This window comes from Hyposmocoma kahamanoa, unplaced genomic scaffold (genome assembly GCF_003589595.1).
Source record: "Hyposmocoma kahamanoa isolate Upper Pololo Valley unplaced genomic scaffold, ASM358959v1 92, whole genome shotgun sequence".
Taxonomy (NCBI): Eukaryota; Metazoa; Arthropoda; class Insecta; order Lepidoptera; family Cosmopterigidae; genus Hyposmocoma; species Hyposmocoma kahamanoa.
This window is the reverse complement of record NW_020654748.1, coordinates 2180520-2201489: the sequence shown is the minus strand read 5'-3', so window position 1 is coordinate 2201489 and position 20970 is coordinate 2180520. Positions and strand designations below refer to the sequence as shown.

Here is a 20970-nt window from a genome sequence, read left to right as displayed (position 1 = left end):
GGTTCGTTCCGTGGCTTAGTTGGTATAACGTCTGGCACGGTATGCAAGAAGACGTCGGTTCGAATCCGACCAGATCGAAGGAATTTTTTCTGAGTGTTTTTTCTGAGTGTTCGATCTTTGTATTAATAATTATAACAAACCTAATCTATTAACCCGTGAGTCGTAAAATTCTTTTTGGTATGACTTTCTGATTGTTCCATTAGTACAAGACAGCTTTTAATAGAGTAAGTCGGCTCTCAGAACCAAAAGGTCGGTTTGGAAGTCAAATATCTTGAAGTACCGCGTGTACATAATAAAAGACATGTTACAATTCCAAATAAATGAAGAATTCGAAATTTCCTTTTTCTCTCATATCAATATACATAAATTATGCTAAAACAGAAAAGGAGATAACGTGGAAAATTTAATTGCAACGTCTTTCGATGAAATGGTTAATTAAAAACTGTAATAGTACACATTACATACATTGTAAGCTTTGCATGCTTTGTATTGCTTATTACAACAGTAATAAAGGCAATGCATAAATAATTCATACTTACAGCGTGATAGTCCACTTCATGAACGCTGCGTCGTCCAGCTTCAATGTAGGAGTAGAGTTCAGGGCGCGCTTCGAGCGTGAAGGCGAGTGGAGCTCCAACAAGGGAAAAGCTGGTTGGTTCGGGGCCCGTGAAAGCTTCTAAATCCAGGAAGGCCTGCCATGCCAGAGCTAGATGGCAGCCGAAGAGATAACCCTGGGGATTACACGTGTAATTATTACACAGGGCTTTATTTCAATCATTAAGGTGAAGTGAGACCCAAAATAAATGTCTTCACTACTTTTTTTTTTTCATAATATGTAGCGATGGGACGAGCAAGCCCTGTGCCTAATGGTAATCTATACTCCTGTTCCTAACAGTTGCAGTGCCACTCAAAGCATCAAATCGCAAAGATCTGAGGGACACTGCCACTGCACCTGTCACCCTGCGACATAAGTTGACAAGTTCCATGTGCCTGTAATTTCACTAGTACTCTTACCCTTCAAAACCGGAACGCAGTAATGGTCACATTATTGCTTGGCGGCAGAAATAGGCAAGGTGGCAGTACTTCCCTGGACGATCTCTCTACTGCTACTGCTATTTTGACCACAGGAAAAGTCGGCTTTTTGAACGTTAAAAATACGAATTCAACTTATTTTTTTAATTGTTATTGAAAACGGAGGATACGGGTAGTGAACTATGGAGCCCGAAACACGACTACAGTTCGCTCTAAAAAAAAATTAACAGAGTTCGGCAAACTTTTTTTTCTACGTCCATCTACAGAAAAATCAGTATAACTCGATTATTATTACAGATATTTCAACAAAACTTTATTTCCCGTGTTACGTAATAAAATCAGGGGACAATGAACATATTTTACAGTAACAGAGTAAGTATATTTTATTTCTAAAATGCAAATATTTAAAATATGGTGCAAATACATTTCTCCGCCCCTACCTCTCACGTTTCAAAACCTACGCAACCGCGAACTACTTCGCTTTAAACAAACTATTTAGAAATTCGCAGTGTTTTTTCTATACGGCATAGAAATTAAAAATACATTTTACATACGTTTTCAAAATCGACATTTTAAAACTACAGTGAAACAAAAACTTTATACTAAAGGTTTATTACACAGTTTCTGCATACTTGGACGATAAGAATCCGTGGTAGTGACCCATCGAGTATGTAACCAGAAATAGAGACGAAATAATGGTATATACCATACTTTCCTGGTAACTCATCAGTGATACATCACTTATAAATATCAACTCTCGTTTGCACTGAAATGTAGACAGTGCCAACAATTGACCTGTGCGTACGTATCCGTATATTCCAAAATTATTCTGTATGTAATAAAGATAATATCTCTAACAATGGCGTGCTGTTCCATTCGGTGATGTGGGGAAAAACAGCAAAACATCTAATTACAAAACAAACGAAATCAAATTTCATCTGTAATTAAATATTAAATATGTAATTTTGCAATATTCGTCCATTATAGCAAACCTCAAGTTAACTGGTCGATTTGAAGTGAAACAATTGACGACACCCATTGACGACACCCGTCAATTGTTTCGAATTCGGCCTGGCCAATCGGAGCGCAGATGTCACAGTAATGATATGGCAGATTAGTTTACAAAGAAATTAAACGACATTTCGTCTCTATTTCTGATTATAGACTCGATACAGTGACTCATTTAGCTCTTGCAGGTAGTCTCAATTTTCGATGTTTGAAATAAATATTGTAAATGTTAATTTATTCAAAAGAGCAACGCCTAGAGTTGCTTGCTCATTCTTCTCAAGGAACTGCCTTACGAATGAGCTGTAGAGTTTAATTATGATGACGATTTCAAGTATCATTTAGATATGAATATCAGCTGTTTCTGAGGTCGAATGCGTGTTGTTTTGATATACATCAATATTATCTTCAGCATCAGCTATAAAACGAGTATTGTCGACCTGAGCTTCCCCAATAGAACATAAGCACGTTTCGTTCCTGAACAACCAACGGCAGTTTACCACCGTCACCAGTTCAATGCCGTGTCTAGTATAAGAAGCCGTTCCGCTTTTTCTCCCCTAGCTCTTTCATTTTCGAATAGGTTTTCCACTCAAGAGTTGTCTTAGGGTATGTACAGATCTGGCGAAAGCGCTGTATGTGCGATGCAAGCGCGTTGCACGCACGTAGCACGCGTACACTTAGGTGCTCTTTTAATGACACCTCACCTCAAACCTTTTATATTCAATCAAGCGTAAAAAAAATTCTTCGGTTCATTTCATAGTGAAAATGTATTCAGCGTCCGATAGTAATAAACAAACATAAATACAGTAGAAGTGGTTAGTTAGCGTCTGACGCGTGCCAACTATAGGTCTCGAAAGACCTATCTGAGCTAAGTCCGCCATTTTCGCTTTGTATGGTATGCTTGTGTCGTTCTTAAAAACGCAGAAACATGCCTTATTGTGCTGTTATGGAGTCCAAAAATGATAGCCACACCAAAAATCTTACCCGTAATAGTATTTCATATCATTGATAAGGCTTATTTTAATAAATTTTAAATTTTCTGTTTATCGAATTGATTCAGATGTTAATCGTTCGCACGTGATAGAAAGAGGAGGGCGGATTTTATTTATGCAATTCCATCGCACACTCTTTCGTTCGCCGGATTTGTTCACACATGAGTTGTAAGTTCTGTCCATTGCCCCTAAAGTAGGTACAATTTTTTTATATATAAGTGGGGAAATAAGAGGGCAACAGAGAGATTATGTCGGACTCCCCATAAAATCCCACGGGGTTCCGTCACTGCCACTTTCGCAGGGTCTACGCAACGCATTTTGCACTCTTCCGCCGTGACGACGGCGCTGGCCCTCAGCCGAGAGTACATCAACAAAAACCATATGATCGTAATAAACAATTTACAGTTGTTAATCATGGTCAACTTCATGGTACCCGATTACCCATATACTTCAAATGAAAAACTGTGCCTTTGTCCGAATCTTATTCGGACAAAGTGCCTGTTTTGAAGTCTACAGTCAACTAACCTGACTCTGAAGCTGTTGATCATGCCCAGCTAACTTCAAAGTGCCAGAGCAGCTCTTTCCGAGCAGAGCTCCAGCTGCTAACACATGCCGAGCCGCCCATTCACGGCGGGCGCTGCCGAGGACTCCCGTTAGTGGTAGCGGCTCAATTACGCAGTCCCATTCTGGAAAAGTGAGAACATAATGTGGTTGGTTAGTTTGTGAACTTTCCCTTGTTTCGTCTCGTTGTGCCCCATCATAATCTACTTTGTAAAGTTTTCTACGTTCCACCTAGTCGTAGAACTACGGCCACAACGAGGTCGTTTAACACGTAACAACTACGTACAACAAGTATTTTAGTACCACTGACATTTTCGCCTAAACATTCATTCAAATTTGTCCACCACATTTTTGTGCTACCAATTTTTTTGTAACAACATATCTGAATTGTTACAAGTTTTACCCGTTGGGACCAAAGAGAAGGAAGTGTTGCCACAAGACTGAATTAAAATATTAATAGTAAAGTTAAATTGCACAACGTAGCAACTTAAATATTTCCAACATTTTGGCATTAAGTAGAGATCAATTCAGGACTATGCTACGAGCGACCAAACAGTCGGGATATTTGGGATATTTTCCATTCTTATGATTAAGTACGACCTCGTACACGAAATTGATACGACAACATAAAACTTCGTAGTGTGCGTCCGTTCTAATTCCACTACCACCAAAGCTAGCTTCGAAGAAATCAACCTGCGTAAATGCAGTTAATTACCTAAAGCCACACACACAGGTGTATATGTATGGTGCTTATAAACGGCACGTTGTAAAAATTGACTTTTCTTACTTCGCACTTAAACTTAAATCACACTTTCATATCTCAAAGTTTAATGTGAACAAAGTATGCGAAGTAAATAATATAAACGCAAGTCACGTCTCTTATATTGGCCAACGTACGCGGTCATGAGGTCATTTTACACTATGCTGACACCTACAGGGACTATTAAATGTTATGGATTCTTTTATTGTGCCAGACAGCACATTTACTACAAACTCAATGTGGGTAATTCCCTGTAGTAATATACAAAGAGGCTGATTTAAATAACGACGGAGGTTTTGAAGCATGGTCTGCCCACCTTACTTATTTATGCCGCCAAGCAATAATGTGAACATTACTGTGTTCTGAATTTGAAGGTAAAGCTGCTAGTGGAATTACAGGCACATGGGATCCTCAGGGTGACGGGCGCAGTGGCAGTGCCCTTCAGATCTTTACGATTAAAACTCTGAGTGTCACTCCTAGTGTCATGAATAGGCTTACCATCAGGCGCACGATGATAGTTCGTCCTGCCGCTTGATATAAGAAAAAATAGGTTATAATATTTTATTTTCTGACGAATCCACATTAATTCTTAATATTAGAAATAAGGTAAAAAAAAGTTAAATCTTTTTCATGACCATGGTGAGTGCACATTGACTTATTTGTAAGTCAATGTGAGTGCATTAATAAGTTGCGATACTATTGACAAAGGACAGAGGTGACGAACGTGCATAAGAAGGGTCCTATACTAAGCAGTGATTATGGACTGTGACGCATTGGCAGTGTAAAAAAATAGAATAACATTATACTATTTTCTTCTGCGGAAACCAAGGACACCAAGACGCAGATCAATTAAAACGAATTTTCTAAAACACCGCGAAATAGTCGTAATGTTTAATCAACGCCGTTGTTTTGTTGTTTAATATGTTGAGTAACTGTTTACATGTTCCATGTCTAAATATCATCTATGTGATGTGTCTCTAAGATCTAATTTTTTAACTGACTACAAAAAGAGGAAAAGGTTCTCAATTCGACTGTATGGTTTTTTTTGTATGTATGTTACGCGATAACTCATTTGTACGCCGACGGCAATTGTGCGCCGATTTTGATGATTCTGTTTTTGTTGGAAAAAGGGTACCTCTATAGTGATCCCATTTCATTTTGAAGAAAATCATCCACCTTTAAGGATGGCTGTTCACGCATGAAGACTCATTTTTATAAATAGCGCCTAAATTTTATTATAAGGAGCAATTATTTTAATGGTTGATTTTGCTATTCTCCAATTCAAGGCGTTTTTCTCTCAATTTATGTACTTTGAGCAATGAGAACCGATTTTTATTATTTCCTGTGTTAAGTCCCGTACATGATCCTAGACCGAATCCGAGTTAGCGCACTTTCCGATAATCTATTTCAATAAAACTTGGTAAATAAATGTAATTCCACGAACTTTTGAGGTCGGTTTTTTTAGTACTCGGTACTGAGATTATTTCTCATTCGATTTACAAAACTGGATAGAATTCCCAGACAAACTTTGTCGTCAACTTTGTGATATTGTTTAATGTCGTAAATACGACCTTAAACAAATTTACTTTAAGTCTAGTTATATATGGACATACCGGTTCTAAAATAATACCTTTGTAACATTGAACCCATCTTTCAGAGTCAATTGAGAGAAATCGCTAGCAGACCTTCGTTGAATATACAAAGAAAGCCAAGCTTTATTTGCTTTGAAAGTTCGTCAATACAATAGGTTGTTGGGTTAATGGGTTAACTACACATTTGACGACGTTACTTGCTTTTGTCAGTTATTTTGTGCACTATGCGTATGAAAGAGAGCGGAAAGTCACAAACAATGGGTACCTAATTTGAAGATTTGGTCACGATGACGTAATCGAATTGGGAAATTGACACACGCAATGTGACTATTTTCAAAAAAACATACCGGAATTACTGTATTGTATTTCGCTCTATGTTTCTGATGTATGATCGCCGTCGTAAGCCATTTCATAATGTTTTTTACGTTATCAAGCCGTACGGGCTAGGCCAGAATGACGTCGTTTCGTGTCTCATAAGAGTTTTTCAGTACCATTGACATCTTTACGCATACTAAACGTTATAAACGACGAATTAGTGGAGTAACTTGTTCACCTTAAGCTGTTATATTTTTATCTAATCATGATTATTCAAATTGTACAACTTTTATTTACTTACAATATTTATTATTATTATTTTAATATAAACTTCTTTACTGCCTTTTTGCTATATCCAACACAAGACACAAGTTTGCGCGGCGCCTAACCCAACAACCTTTTGTATTTGACGAACTTTCAATGCAAGTAAAGCTCGGTTCTCTTCGTATTAATTATTTCTTATATAGTATCTTTGTTATAATCATTGAATAAAATAACCATTTATTAATTATTCATAGTCAGGATCATTACTAGTAAGTAAATAGAAATGCTACACTATTGTATTAAGATAATCCTGTAATAAATAGCTATATGTGCAAGATAAATATATAAGTATATTCAACGAAAGTCTGCGAGTCATTTCTCTCAATTGATGAATGAGTCTAAAAAATTGTTTCAATGCTACATAGACATACTTTCAAAGTTAATGTGTTTTGGACATCGCCCTTTATTGTAGTTGTTAGAGACACATCATACAGGCGATATTTAAGAGTCTATACAACCTCAAATGGTTTTGGTTGCTTGGTTGTTTGGTTGATTGATAACGGTGACAGTGTTGAATCAATCACTTCGGAAAAAAATTATAGTAAAACTGAGCATATAAACTGACTACTATGGTGTGAAAACACGGTTCCTAAAAATGTTCACGATAGAATAAAAACGCAAACTGACCTCGAAATATTACAAAAAAAAACCGCTGTATTTAATATGTACATATACTAATGATATTTTTTTATATCAACTGAATAAAATAGAACACGATATATATTTTAAATTTTTATTGAATTGATATTCAATTTTTTTTTTAAATTACTCCACTAGTTTGTTATAATTATTAATACAAAGATCGAACACTCAGAAAAAATTCCTTCGATTCAGTCGGATTCGAACCGACTTCTTCTTGCATACCGTGGCAGACGCTATACCAACTAAGCCACGGAACGAACCAACAGACGTCACGAAATTTTCTATGTGCTTGCGTCGTGGCCGTGTATTTGGTTTTTCAACGACTTTTTAGTCGTAGCGCCAACTATGAGAAATCAATGAAATATAAATAAAATAATATAAATAAAAATAAAGTTTAAAATACAGTGAATAGCGACATCTCTACAACTACAAAGTCGTGGAAAATCCAAATACAAAGACATGACGCAAGCACATAGAAAATTTCGTGACGTCCGTTGGAAATATATATATATATATATATATATATATATATATATATATATTTCAAATGGCTTTAATTTCGTTTGTAAAAAAAAATAAATTCTGAAATAAAACCAGTGTCCCTGCCGCCCGCTCTACCCAAGTATTCATTTGGGAAAAATTTGAATTCGAGATGAGGTAGTATCGACTCTTAAAACGCACATAAGGCACAGTTTACAATGACACGGAACTGCCAACGAACTTTTGCATATCCGAAATGTCTATCCTAAGGTTGCCTGGAAGAAATTGCTACATAGCAATAAGGCCGCCTGTTGCACATTAACTTACTACTACTATTATACTTAGGCTATTGTATTTTAATTGTAATTTTATGTGCAATAAATAATATTTCATTCATTCATTCATTCAACGAAATTGGACATAGCATAATAAACTTTATGTCAATCTAACTAGATTCGTTACGATAGCTGCGGGTATTGTCAAGACTGCGCGAGAATTCTCCGGGAGTCTACTCATGAGAGTTTAGGACGAATGTCGAACGGAGATCATTCTCCGTGACATATTAAGAATTCTCCGGTAGTCTACTCAAGAACGGAGAATGATCTCCGTTCGACATTCGTCCGAAACAATAAACGTCAAATAAGTAATACTCGACCAAATCAAGAAACAATATCAAGTATGAAGCTTCATTCGCATCATGCATCTTTTAAACTGATTAAGTATTACTTACTTGACTGTAATTGTTTCGAACGGAGAACGAGACTACAGGGCCTCATTAGGTCAGCATTACTGTGTTCCGGTTTTGAAAGTTGCTGGTGATATTACAGGCACATGTGTCTTGTCGACTTACGTCTCAGGCTGACTGGCGCAGTGGCAGTGCCCCTTAGGTCTTTGCAATTTAAAACTCTGAGTGGCACTGTAACTGTTATGGACAGGCGTGTAGCTTACCATCAGGCGCAAAGCCTTAAAAAACGTTAAAATTCATTCAGCTCTGCCTATTGCGGTCTCTGTTCATGACCCATATGCACGTGCAGGCAAGGAATATTAATGTTGTAATTACAAGCGTGTTTTCCACCAGTATAAATACCAAATTACTATCGATATGAGACATATACGATACACAAAACCGGCAACTTAATAAGTAATTTAGAAACAAGAAACCTCATAGCATTCGTTAATCGGGTTCAATGGCACAGTACATAATGCATTTCGTGTTAACGATAATGACGTCATAATACAATGTACGTTTCTAATTGACTATGTAGGTAATTACAAATATCGGCCGCGACATGCTTTGTTACGCAAAATAAATTGCTTGTATGATCGGAGACATCCGTGCTTGAGTGGCTAACTTTTCTATATTGTTTCGGGTCTGGGCGTCTACTGCCGTACTCCGTCTAAAACAATTGCTATCAAATAAGTATTACTCGACTATTTCAAAAGAGAATATCAAGTATGAAGCTTCATTCGCATCATGCGTGTTTATAATTTGGTCGAGTATTACTTATTTGAAAGTAATTCGACTCATCCGAAGAACAGAGTCCGATGTGATTATATTGCGAAAAGAGGATAAGTACGTTACGAGAATAATTTCGTTATTCAAACTAAGGCTTATGTAAAGGTGTTTTGAGAATTTATATATCTTATTTCGTTTTGGAAATATAAAATCGAATAACAGTCGATCTGACATCCACAGCGAAGAAAAACGAACAAAACGTGGTATATCCTGAGAACAAGTAGTCTTGCACACAGATCTTTGTTCTACGGATGAGTCGAATTGTTTCGGACGATGAACAGAAGTAAACCCCTTGGAATGAAATGGAATGAATGAATTAATGATATTTATTTACTTGTGTGTAGGTTTTTTCCGATTTCCATAACACAAGTGCTATAGTTACTTACTTTGGGATCAGAGCAACGTTTTTTATATATAAATCATTCAATATTAGTTATTAAGACCGGTACCGGTGATAGCTCAGTCGGAGAACGGTTGTTTTTCAATTGAGATGTCTACGGTTCGAAGCCCTGTGGCGGCATATATCTATGAATTTATTTTGTAAGTTACGTATATTAGTGAATGTTTAGTAGTAACACCGTAACGGTGAAGGAAAACATCCCATGATAACGTGTGAAGTAACTGCACTTTAACTGCCTCTGTGGCCGAACGGTTTCATAACCGTTCGCCCACGGAGGCAGTTAAAGTGCAGTTAGTTTAAGGTAGCATGATTACAGGACTGCTACGCAGACTTCCCGGGTTTGACTCCCGGGCTCGGAGAAATATTTGTATGGCCTACATTTATTTTTCTCCGAGTTTGGGTGTAATTTGAGGTAATGTATGGCACCCCCGATACAGGGTGTCCCTAGTGCGGGGCTAAGAGTGCGTGAGTAATTAACAAAAAGTCCCCAACCCGCATTGGGCTATCTTGGCAGATTACAGACTACTTGGCAGATTACCATTTGTAAATCTGTACTATATTTAAATAACCCTAAGTTGTATAAAGAAAAAATATTGTTGCGTCGAAAATAAACCTTTAATGAAATCAACATAAAATAAAAATTCATTTAATTCAGCCATGGAGTATATAACCAGAAATAGAGACGAAATAAGGGCCACCTATTCCTGGCAACTCATCAAGCAAATGGGCCTAATATCACTTTTAAATATCAACTCTCGTTTGCGCTGAAATCACTAATAAGAAAACTGAAACAGTATAGCGCCAACAACTGACCTGTGTGTACGTCTCCGGAATATAATATATATTCCAAAAATATTCTGTATTTATTGTAATAAAGATAATAATCTGTAAGGGATTTTCCAGTCGGTGGTGTGGAGAAAACATGGAAAAAACGTCTAGTACAATATGGAGTACCCTGATGGTACTATAAAAATTAAAGAACATAGTCCTCAAATTAGGCGCGAATGCAGTCTTATGCAATGAAGCATGATCGGGCAGTCAACCCTACCAGACACAATGCGAAGAATGTCATATAAGCCTATAGTCATTAGTCGATAATAGTAGATAGTCAACAGAAGTGACAGTTTTTTTATTGTCAAAGTAACAAACGTAACTTTGGTACACACAAAATTTCGTCGTGTTCAGTTTTACCAACGAATCTTTGGCCTCCACATATATATTGTCATCTCACAAACTGACAAACGATTTCTGTTCTAAAGTCTTCACAGTTTAAGTTACATTTACTACTACTACTAGAATTTTGGAATAAAGCAAGCCGTTATCGTATTTGCATACACATCCGCCTCTTATGTCAATAAATGCAAAATCGACTTCCTTATGGTCTTAGGGAATGTTTGGTCAAACAAGCTTTGAACAAAGGCATATTAACCTGTCATGCGACCTAGAGCCACACGGTGTCTCTAACGCGCAGCTGAGTTTTCATCCACGAATTTTATTAAATTTATAAAGACTTAAAAAATTATTTTAAAAAATCGCTATTGCTCACATCCCTACATTGAGTGAAAGGACAATAATAAATACAGCGACACACTGACGGCTACAACAGAGAAGTAAATATCAAATAAAAAGCCGTGCTTAACGTTCTGCGGCAGCAGCAAAGAGTTGTTCCACTTGCACTATTACCATCATAAATCTTTTATTCAGTACACGTTTGTGATCCGTGTATTGCGAACAATGCTGAATTTTAATTAATGCTCTACAATAACTAAATCAGATAGCATAAATTCCTTGTGTTATAAAACGCAAATAAATGTTATCGTAATAGGTTTGTGTAAATGGAAACAAACTTTGCGAAGTGTTTGTTATACGTCTTATATAAAAGTATAAATAATAATATTTATTCGCGTAAATATCGTGGCAACCAAATTAGTGTGATTTACGGGAAACTATTGTTATCAGTTCGTAGATAACATAAATTAATGCTTTCTGTGTAATAATGAAAGTTGTAGCCCTTGTAATAACAAAATAATAACGTTAAATCTATTTCCTGTGAAATTTGGTATGGTGTAGATACCTACGCGCTTTTTACCAATACTACATACGCGGAATCACACTATCCCCGACGAAGTGTCATTAACAATATAAAACGTGAGTGCTATAACACTGCTTGCTACAAGTGTCAGAAGCTCGGTAAGCAAGGGTCACAAGCACCTCGCCTCATTTTGAGAACTTAAATGTGGGATATATTGGTGTTACCAAGAAGTTTTCCTTCACTGTTGGTGCGATTGTTTCTTCTTCCATTCAACTCGCCATATATATATCATATTGCTAAATAATTCACTACATGTTTGCTAAGAGGAATGTACCTTACGCAAATAGTTTAGCAATTGTCGGCGACACTAACAAGTAGTACCTAATTATGTGTTTTTAGTCGGAGCATGAAACAATAACTCAACTAGCCCATGGTAGCGGCAACATGAATTCCTTTTATTTTAATGCGCGAGCTGCTCTAACTTTTCTTACCTAATTTGTATGCTCCTAAACTAACATCATCATTACTATCAATACCCGTCTGCCCCGACACGCTGGCCTTCTGGAGTATTGTGAATGTTTTGGACATGCTGCTTTTTTGACAAATACTTACAACTAACTTATAAACTAAAATCACAGGTACGCGTCGTCACATGGACTCAAATCATCATCCTCTCAATTGAAAATCAAACGTTCTCCCAGTGGGTTACCACCACGTATTAAACTGTTTTAAAACTCCAAGAACCAAATACCTACAGTTGACACAATGTAATAGACCTGTTTTGGCAGCTGTCATCGCTACGTAATTAGGGTTGTAAATCAAACAAATCGGCAATCAAATTAACCAATTATCACGAGAAATGGATTCAACATTTAATGATTGTGTTCGTTTTGATCAGTGTCGGGCAAAGTATGGGCCGCAGACCAACACCGGCCCGCGAAATGCTTTGCACCGGCCCGCCAACGTCCTTTCTAAAATAGGAGTGTACGGCCGTCGGAAATATATTTTGACAGCCTGGTTGATATCGCCACACAAAACAACATATATGTGTTAACATACACACAAAACAACATAACACTACAAAGTAATAATAATTAAAAGTATTTCAAAGAAAATGCATTTTTTTTAATTCTGGCCCATTGTGAAATTTGTTGTTTTTCTGGCCCCCAATGAAAAAAGTTTGCCAACTGGTTAAGTTCATTGTTAGCCATGAAATCTTTAAGTTCATTGTTAGCCATGAAATCTTTAAGTTCAATGATTTCATTCAACGTTACCTACGTATAATATTGTGACCCCTTTAATATATTTTCTAGAAGAACACTTAAATCAGAAGATTACATTCAGTCCAGTATCGAATCCAATAGCTGTGCTACCATACTTATTAATTTTGGAATTTAGTGAACATGAAATCGCAATGTCTTTATTGCAACTAGTCATGAAGTAGATTCATACATAGGTGCATACATAAAACGTCAAAAATATAAAATTCACGTAAGTTCAATAATAAATCGAGAGATTGGAATGCGGATCCCATGAACTGCGGTGATGATTTTGCGGGGCTAGTTGTAATTCCCCCTGCAGTTGACCTTTTGGCTTCCATATGAAGACAAAATGTGGAGACCGGTTTAAAATTTTATAAAGGGCTCTTACAAGTTAAAGTTAAAAGTACTTTAATAATTAAAAGTTCTATACAGGTAATCAAAATGAAGATTTGTAAGCACAGCTATACATTACGGTTTTCAAATAATTGCTTTTCCTCATAGGAAATTAACCTTAAGTGAATAGCTTAAACGGCTATTTTCAATATGACGTATAGAGTATGTACAAACTAACTTTGGCTGATTGTTCACTAGGATATGCCTCAAACTGATAGCTTGTAAAACATGTTTATTACTAATTACATTTTTATTGAATTGATATTCAATTTTTTTTGTGAAATTACTCCACTAGTTTGTTATAATTATTAATACAAAGATCAAACACTCAGAAAAAACACTCAGAAAAAATCCGACCGGATCGAAGGAATTTTTTCTGAGTGTTTTTTCTGAGTGTTCGATCTTTGTATTAATTAATGTAAATAGTAATAGTAATATAATAATAAAATAGTAATGTAAAAATTAATATTTATTACTATTTTTAATACAAAGATCGGACTCTTAGAAAAAAATCCGTCGAACCGGCAGGATTCGAACGAAACATTCCATGTGCTGGTTGCAGATCTTTCTTAGATTCGCAATGTAGCTTCTTAATCTGGCTTTCGTAAAATAATTAAAGAATTTACACTAAAAGGACAAATAAACGACATCAATTACTGAAGCTAGTAGTTAATTTATTATAGTATTATTAGGACTCAGACATCATTCTTATTATTATTAATTTTGTTACTTTATATTCTTTAATAGCACGCTGCATACTGTAATAATTTTATTCTAAATAGGGTATTGTTATTTTAAATGTTTAAGTTACGGATCAAATACTTATTATTCTTTTTAGTTTTTGTCAAATAGGCATAGCCATCTTCCTCTTCACAGGCTCCAGCTGAAAATCAGCGCTGTGGCTCTGCCCAGCATTAAGCTGAGCTGGCTAGCCTTTTCGGCTATTGTTACGTGTTTATTCTTTCATTTAAATTTAGATTAATATTTTTTTTTTGTATATTTATTTGTAATAGCCGAATATAAAAATTTCTTTCTTTGTTGTGGTTTTTAACGACTTTTTTGCCGTAGCCCCATCTGTTAGAAATCTATTTCTTCACTCAGACACGTACCGTTAGAGCTACCAGCAGCTGACTGGAGATGTCGTTTTAATAACTGTAATTATGTTTGTTGAATGTCACGATGGTCCACCACCATAATATTCATTTTTTAAATTACTTAATTAAAATAGTTTGTTATAATTATTAATACAAAGATGTTTTAATAATTATAAAGCACTCAGAACAAATTCTACGTGTAAAGTGCCTGGATTCGAACCAACGACTTCTAGCAAACCAAGCCAATGTTTATTATTATATAGCGGTTAATAAAAGACATTTACAATCTGCTATTCTACACTCATGGACATATTTAGAGGATCGCTGAAGAAATGTTGAATTATGATGACAATGTCAATTTGAATTACTGGTCACATTTACCGGAAAGTTTCATTTGAAAAAAGAATGACTTAAACGTCTTTTGATTTCGAATAAACGTTCTAGTATACGAGTATGTGGCCAATGGTTGATATCATCGAGTATATAACCAGAAATACAGACGAAATAAGGGCCATATGTTACTGGTAACACATTAGCGATACAGCTCTTGTAAATATCAACTCTCGTTTGCACTGAAATATAGACAGGCCAATTACTGACCAGTGTGAACGTCTCCGTATATTCCAAAAAATATTCTGTATTAATTGTAATAAAGATAATTATCTCTAACAATGCCGTGCTGTTCTATTCGGTGGTGTGGGAAAAACATCCAATTACAAAACAAATGGAATCATATTTCATCGGTAATTAAATATTAAATATGTAATTTTGCAATTTTCGTCCATTATAGCAAAGCTCAAGTTAACTGGTCGATTTGAAGTGAAACAGTTGACGACACCTATTGACGACACCCGTCAATTGTTTCGAACTCGCGCTGGCTAATCGGAGCGCAGTTGTCACAATAATGATTGGCAGAACAGTTTTCAAACAAATTAAATGACATTTCGTCTCTATTTCTGGTTTTATACTCGATGGTTCGTATAAATGTTGTTATCATAGTTGAACTTTTTTTTGTAGCGTTACTATACTGGATAGATTGCGTTTGGATTCCACTTTTCATTTAACACCAGGTGGAGTAGAGTTATTTGCCTGACATGTATAAAAAAAAAGAGCGTTTGCCCACTACTTCATATTCGTATCAATTCCGAATCCGAGAAATGACGGTCCCAAATGTCACAGGTGTCCGAAATGTTTATTTTATCTCTACGTGTACAAGCGACATTCGTATTTTCTTGGATTTAAAACGGACTTAGTGCACAAGCGACATTCAAAGTGGGTCCGAGTTTTCTAGATTTATATACTCTCTTTATAGATTTGTTTTATGTATGACATCAAGTAACGGGACGTGCAATTCGTGCGTCTGGTGGTAAGCGACACGTCTGTCCTTAGCAGTTGCATTGCCACACAGAGCTTTAAATCTCAAAGTTCTAAGCGGCACTACCATTACCTTGAGACATAAGTTGACAAGTCCAATGTGCCTGTAATTTCACCATTTATTTCACCCTTCCCTGGACGAACACTTTCAAAGAAGTTCTGTGTATACACAAATGACTGGACTGAAATGGCCGGAGTTATCGCGTAACATATATACAAAAAACGGAAAAGAAAAAACAAACAATCGAATTGAGAACCTCCTCCTTTTTTGAAGTTGGTTAAAAACTAATTTGCCTAGAGAAATGGTAACAAACAAGAAAGTCAATATATAATTTTTACGAATACCGTTAGGAAAGAATTTTATAATCCCCACAGTGATCGCTACAAGGAAAAGATTACCCAAAATACCATGGTGAGAAAGTTCCAATTAAAATAACAGTTCTCAGAACTTTACATTTTAGATTTTTTTTAAATCTGCCTTTCTAAACATAATGACGTCATGTTCGCATGTTAGTAAACTTGAGTTGACAACAAGCCCGGCTTAACACTTTGAAAGGTCCTAACGTAATTTTTTTTTGTTTTAATATCGGACGGACAAGTCGTGCGTCCTCTGGTGATAAAATATTCATTTAATACAATGTAGTATTTTATTATCTTTACACACCTACAGAGCAATAAAATACGAACACGTATAGAAAGTCTTCAACAATAAATAATATACATTTTCTAAAGTTTCAATTGTACAGAAATTGTAAACACATAATTTTCATTTCTATTATTTTATTTATTAACAAGACTTACAACAGCTTTCTAATTATTCTGGAACATGCATTATTTAGAAATGCTCCCTGTGAGGTATGAATTGACGAGTACTGGTTTAAGAGAGCAGTGCCTGTCACTGTGCTGAAAAGGCGAAGGCGACGTTACAAAAAATCATATGTATGCATGTACTCTTAGGCTGCTAACAGATTGTTTACAGTTAAGGCGTGAAGTCGTTAAGCGAGACCTCCACTGCATGCAGTCGACATTTTGCACCGAGATCGGCTGCATGCAGTTAATGCGTGTAGTCGTTATCAACTTCATGAAGTCGTGTTCGCGGCTGCATGAAGTTGATTACAACTTCTCGCATTAACTGCAAACATGCAATCAATCTGTTAGTAGCGTTAAGAATGTCTGTTACTGCTTTTCATTCTCGGACTATTGTTCACACCGACTGCACACAACGCTTGCAGTTGAAGTATCAACTGCACGCATTAAGACACGCAGTCCATCTGTTAGCAGCCAGACTACTCGTAAAATTCGAGGTCTCCATAGTATCAATAGACTGTCGAATTTGACTATAGGTTTACAACACTAACTAGGGAAATCTCATAGAAATAATCCATTCAACGGTTACCATGCCGGACTGTCACGCAGACGTCCCTTTGGGTGGAGGTGACTTTGGGTGTAATTTGTGGTTGTCTATGTGTGTGTCCTTGGCACCCGCGACACAGGGTTTCCCTAGTGCGGGGCTATGTTGACTGTGTGCGTTATTATTATTATTCAAAAAATGTATGGAGCATCAAGACCCATGTTAAACTGCCTTTGTTCAACACTTATTTGGTCATAAGGAAACCATTAATGTACAGGCGGCAGACTGGTTTTACGTTTATTGACATAAGAAGCGCAGGAATAAAGTAAGTTATATGCAAATAAGATGCAAAGAACAGAGGACAATACCGATTTGGAGGTCGAAATTCGGTAAAGTAGAAACGCATTAAATTATATATACGCACCCACAGATACACAGTATAATATTATTTCCTTATCTTATACACAGTAAACAAAGTAAGTAGTAAACTTTTCAGATCTGTCATTTTAGTTTTTACAGACTTATTATAAGCTTTGATCGGAATGGAGGGTATAACGTGGACATTCCTTTTTGGAAATCCCAAACCTTCTCAGAACTGATTATATTTGAATATGCGTATTATTTATTGAAATTTAAGTACATTGACGACGATTGATTATTTCCTATTAAGAGTCGATATATAGATATAACAGTGAAAGTGTTGAATTAATCACTTGAAAAAAATATATAGTACAATTGAGGATATATAATACTATACAGTGTGAAAACATGATTCCCAAACATTTTCACGAAAGAAAAATAACACAAACTTACCTCGAAATTTGACAGGAAATTTGGTAGGTACTTCACATATACCAATGATTTTTTCATATTAACTGAACTAAATAGCACCAGTACAGTGTACGATATACATTTTTCAAATGGATTTCATTTTTGAAATAAAGCCAGCGTGCCTGACGCTCGCAAAATGAACCGTATTAGTACGGGAAAAATTTGAATTCCAGCTAAGGTAATATAGACTCTTAGGTATTCGCTATAAATTATTGTCTGAATAAATGATATAAGAAATGCATATTTATTTTAAAAACTTATCAACAAAATAATACACATATCTAAACTACGTTGCACAGCTAGATACATAAAAAAAGTTTATAAATAAAAATTTCGTCGAGGACCCTACCCTGGGGAATCGTGCCCAGAAGGCATGCATCATTTCCCATTTGAATTACTCAACTTATTCTTTGGCGGAAATAGCTGCCAGGCTTGTGGCTTCTAGGAGACGATCCGAGAACTCTTTTCGCTAATAATAATAATATTGTAGTTGTGTTTTTACAGGTATTTACATATTTAAAAACTTTAGCCATTTAAAAAATAAACATGAGACAACCTATATTTTGGAATGTTTAGAATAGAAACCGTAAAAAAAGAAATTTTATACGCATTGATGACGAAATGGGTATGTCCATATTAAGAAAACGTTCATACTTTAGGTAATTTAACTACCTCAATTCCGATATTCCGATCACTGGTTATAAGAAATGAGCATTTAAGTGTCAATAAGGTCGTTTATCAATTGAACATTACGTTAAAAATTGTATTGTATTCTGCCTATAGATTCTAAGACTCGTGTTTGTTTACCGCTCTGAAATATGGGAAGAAAAATAAAAACTAATGCCGTGTAATACAATAAACGGTAATAAGGATAAATAGATAATTTTTATTCATTTACCTAAAGCAGTTTGTCTCTCCTCCTTGGGCAGAGGCATGGTAGGCAGCGGATTGTTCTGCTCGTCTCTGTCGCCGAGGAACTCCGCTTCTGCCAGGTCACGCACTGCCGACGACATCAGCTCTACCAGCTCTTGGTTTCTGTTGGAGTTCAATGGACAGGGTGTTCCATAACAATGTACATATGGCGATACTTTTAAACATTTTGGTAACTTTATTTTGTAGCAGTAGAGCTCCTTGTAAAAGAGTTCGTCCAGGGAAGTATTGCCACCTTATCTATTTCTGCCGCCAAGCAGTAACGTTATCATTACTGCGTTCCAGTTTTGAAGGGTAAGAGTGAAATTACAGGCACATGGGACTGGTCAACTTATGTCTCATGGCGCAGTGGCGGTGCCGGTGAAATGACCACGTGCTTGACTGAATTAAACTTATTTTTTATTTTATCTTGTTATAACCTTTTTTGTTCGTTAGTTTGACTTATTTTATGCATGACTTTTTTTTAATTTATTGGATGGTTTACAAAATTGAATTGTATTTTCTTAATATGATCTACGGACTGTAATAAACAATTCTTATTATTTCTTCTATGAAGCCAAGGTAAGCGTAGTCTACCAATTCAGACCTCTGGTATTAAGTCAACAAAATTAATTATTATAGCTAAGGCCGTTATTCTTTAGAAACAGCGATGTAACTAAGATGGTACACACTCGCCTTGAAATGCTTGTTTAACTTGACCTTGAGAGGCGAAGGTCGCATAGTTCGAGAAAAACGGCACACGAGGTAGAGGTATGGGAAGTCAGTTTCCGAACTGTACACTCACCCACAAAAGCTACACAAGGTGGAAAAAATTATAGGGACATAAAATTAAAATAGCTAATTTTACTTAAAGGAAACATTCTTTCATTTTTCTTAATTTGAGTAACTGCATTCGCAGATTTTTTGAAAAGCTTGCCTAGAATACTAGCCAAGCTTTTAGTGTTAGAGTCAATAGATAAAGATAAGCAACATACATTAACATTAATATTAGATTCCATGGACGTTTTTATTTGCGAGACCCAATGTTCATTAGAGAAATTTCATACATACATCGATTCTATCTATTATACAATAAAATAGTGAGTGTTTCTTTTTCAATTCTTCGTTGGTCCGATTCCCGGGTTATACTTTTAAAAAAATTTGTGTACGCACTTATTCGTAATAAGAAAAATAAAATAATGTATACTTAAAGAAAAATTTGTTAATTCCAATGATCATTTATAAGATCATTGGTTAATTATTTCATGTCTCATTGATTTTTTTCCTTTCGTATTCGTTGTTCGTTTGAAAGATTATGATCGGACAATAAGTTCTAAGCAATATTGCATCTTTTGACCACACCTAACCTCATATTAAATACTGCACTTTGTTGTGAATTAATTATGACGTTTTGTGTAAAAACGATTAGAGAAGCATTCCCCGCTTGCGAGTCTTGTGGTGCAACGTTTAGAATGCACGTGCGCAAAGTTTCGGATCGTTAAATATTAACAAAAGCGACAGCAATCTCTTTTGGAGCGACGGAATAAATTTAGAAACAAAAAAGGACAAATATGATAGATGATACGATCGCATGGTGTACCTACTTCCAGCTGTTGAACGTTTGTGATGATCATGTGATGATACAGAAAACATTATTCTCAAAGGCGTTCCCATTATGTCGTCTCGACACATAGTCGTGCAGTTTAAAGGGTCGTGGCTTGTATATTTAAATGAACTTGTTCACATATAGTAAAAGTCGTTCACAACTTTTTTGACGTTACGACGACAGACTGTCGTGATAATAGAAAGAGCTAGAACTACAGTCGTCTGACGATAAATAAAACGTCATGGTAAAAATGTGACGACAGATAGTCGTAGCTTCAAACGATTCTGTCGTGCAAACGACAAGGCGGCTGTTGAACGTAAATTGTCGTCACGGTCTAGTGGGAACACGACAATCGTTCAACGATAAAATAAACGTCCACGACAGTCACGACAGATAGTCGTGATTGGGAACAGGCTAGACGCGACAGTCTTACAACGACAAATAAAACGTTACGACATAATGGGAACGCGCTCTCAGGTGAAATTGACCTGCTAAGGGC

The 20970-nt window shown here is 36.0% G+C and overlaps 1 protein-coding gene across 1 annotated transcript in view; it reads right to left on the bottom strand.

Moving 5' to 3' along the window:
• The window catches only part of LOC113236500 (decaprenyl-diphosphate synthase subunit 2), a 31796-nt gene that overhangs the window by 1726 nt on the left and 9100 nt on the right, over positions 1–20970 (bottom strand). Inside the window, exons 4-6 of the mRNA XM_026472606.1 lie at positions 18855–18991; positions 3555–3715; positions 540–731 (exon numbers count right to left, since the gene is read on the bottom strand). Coding sequence (XP_026328391.1) covers positions 540–731; positions 3555–3715; positions 18855–18991 — 490 coding nt within the window. The remainder of the gene's footprint in view (positions 1–539; positions 732–3554; positions 3716–18854; positions 18992–20970) is intronic.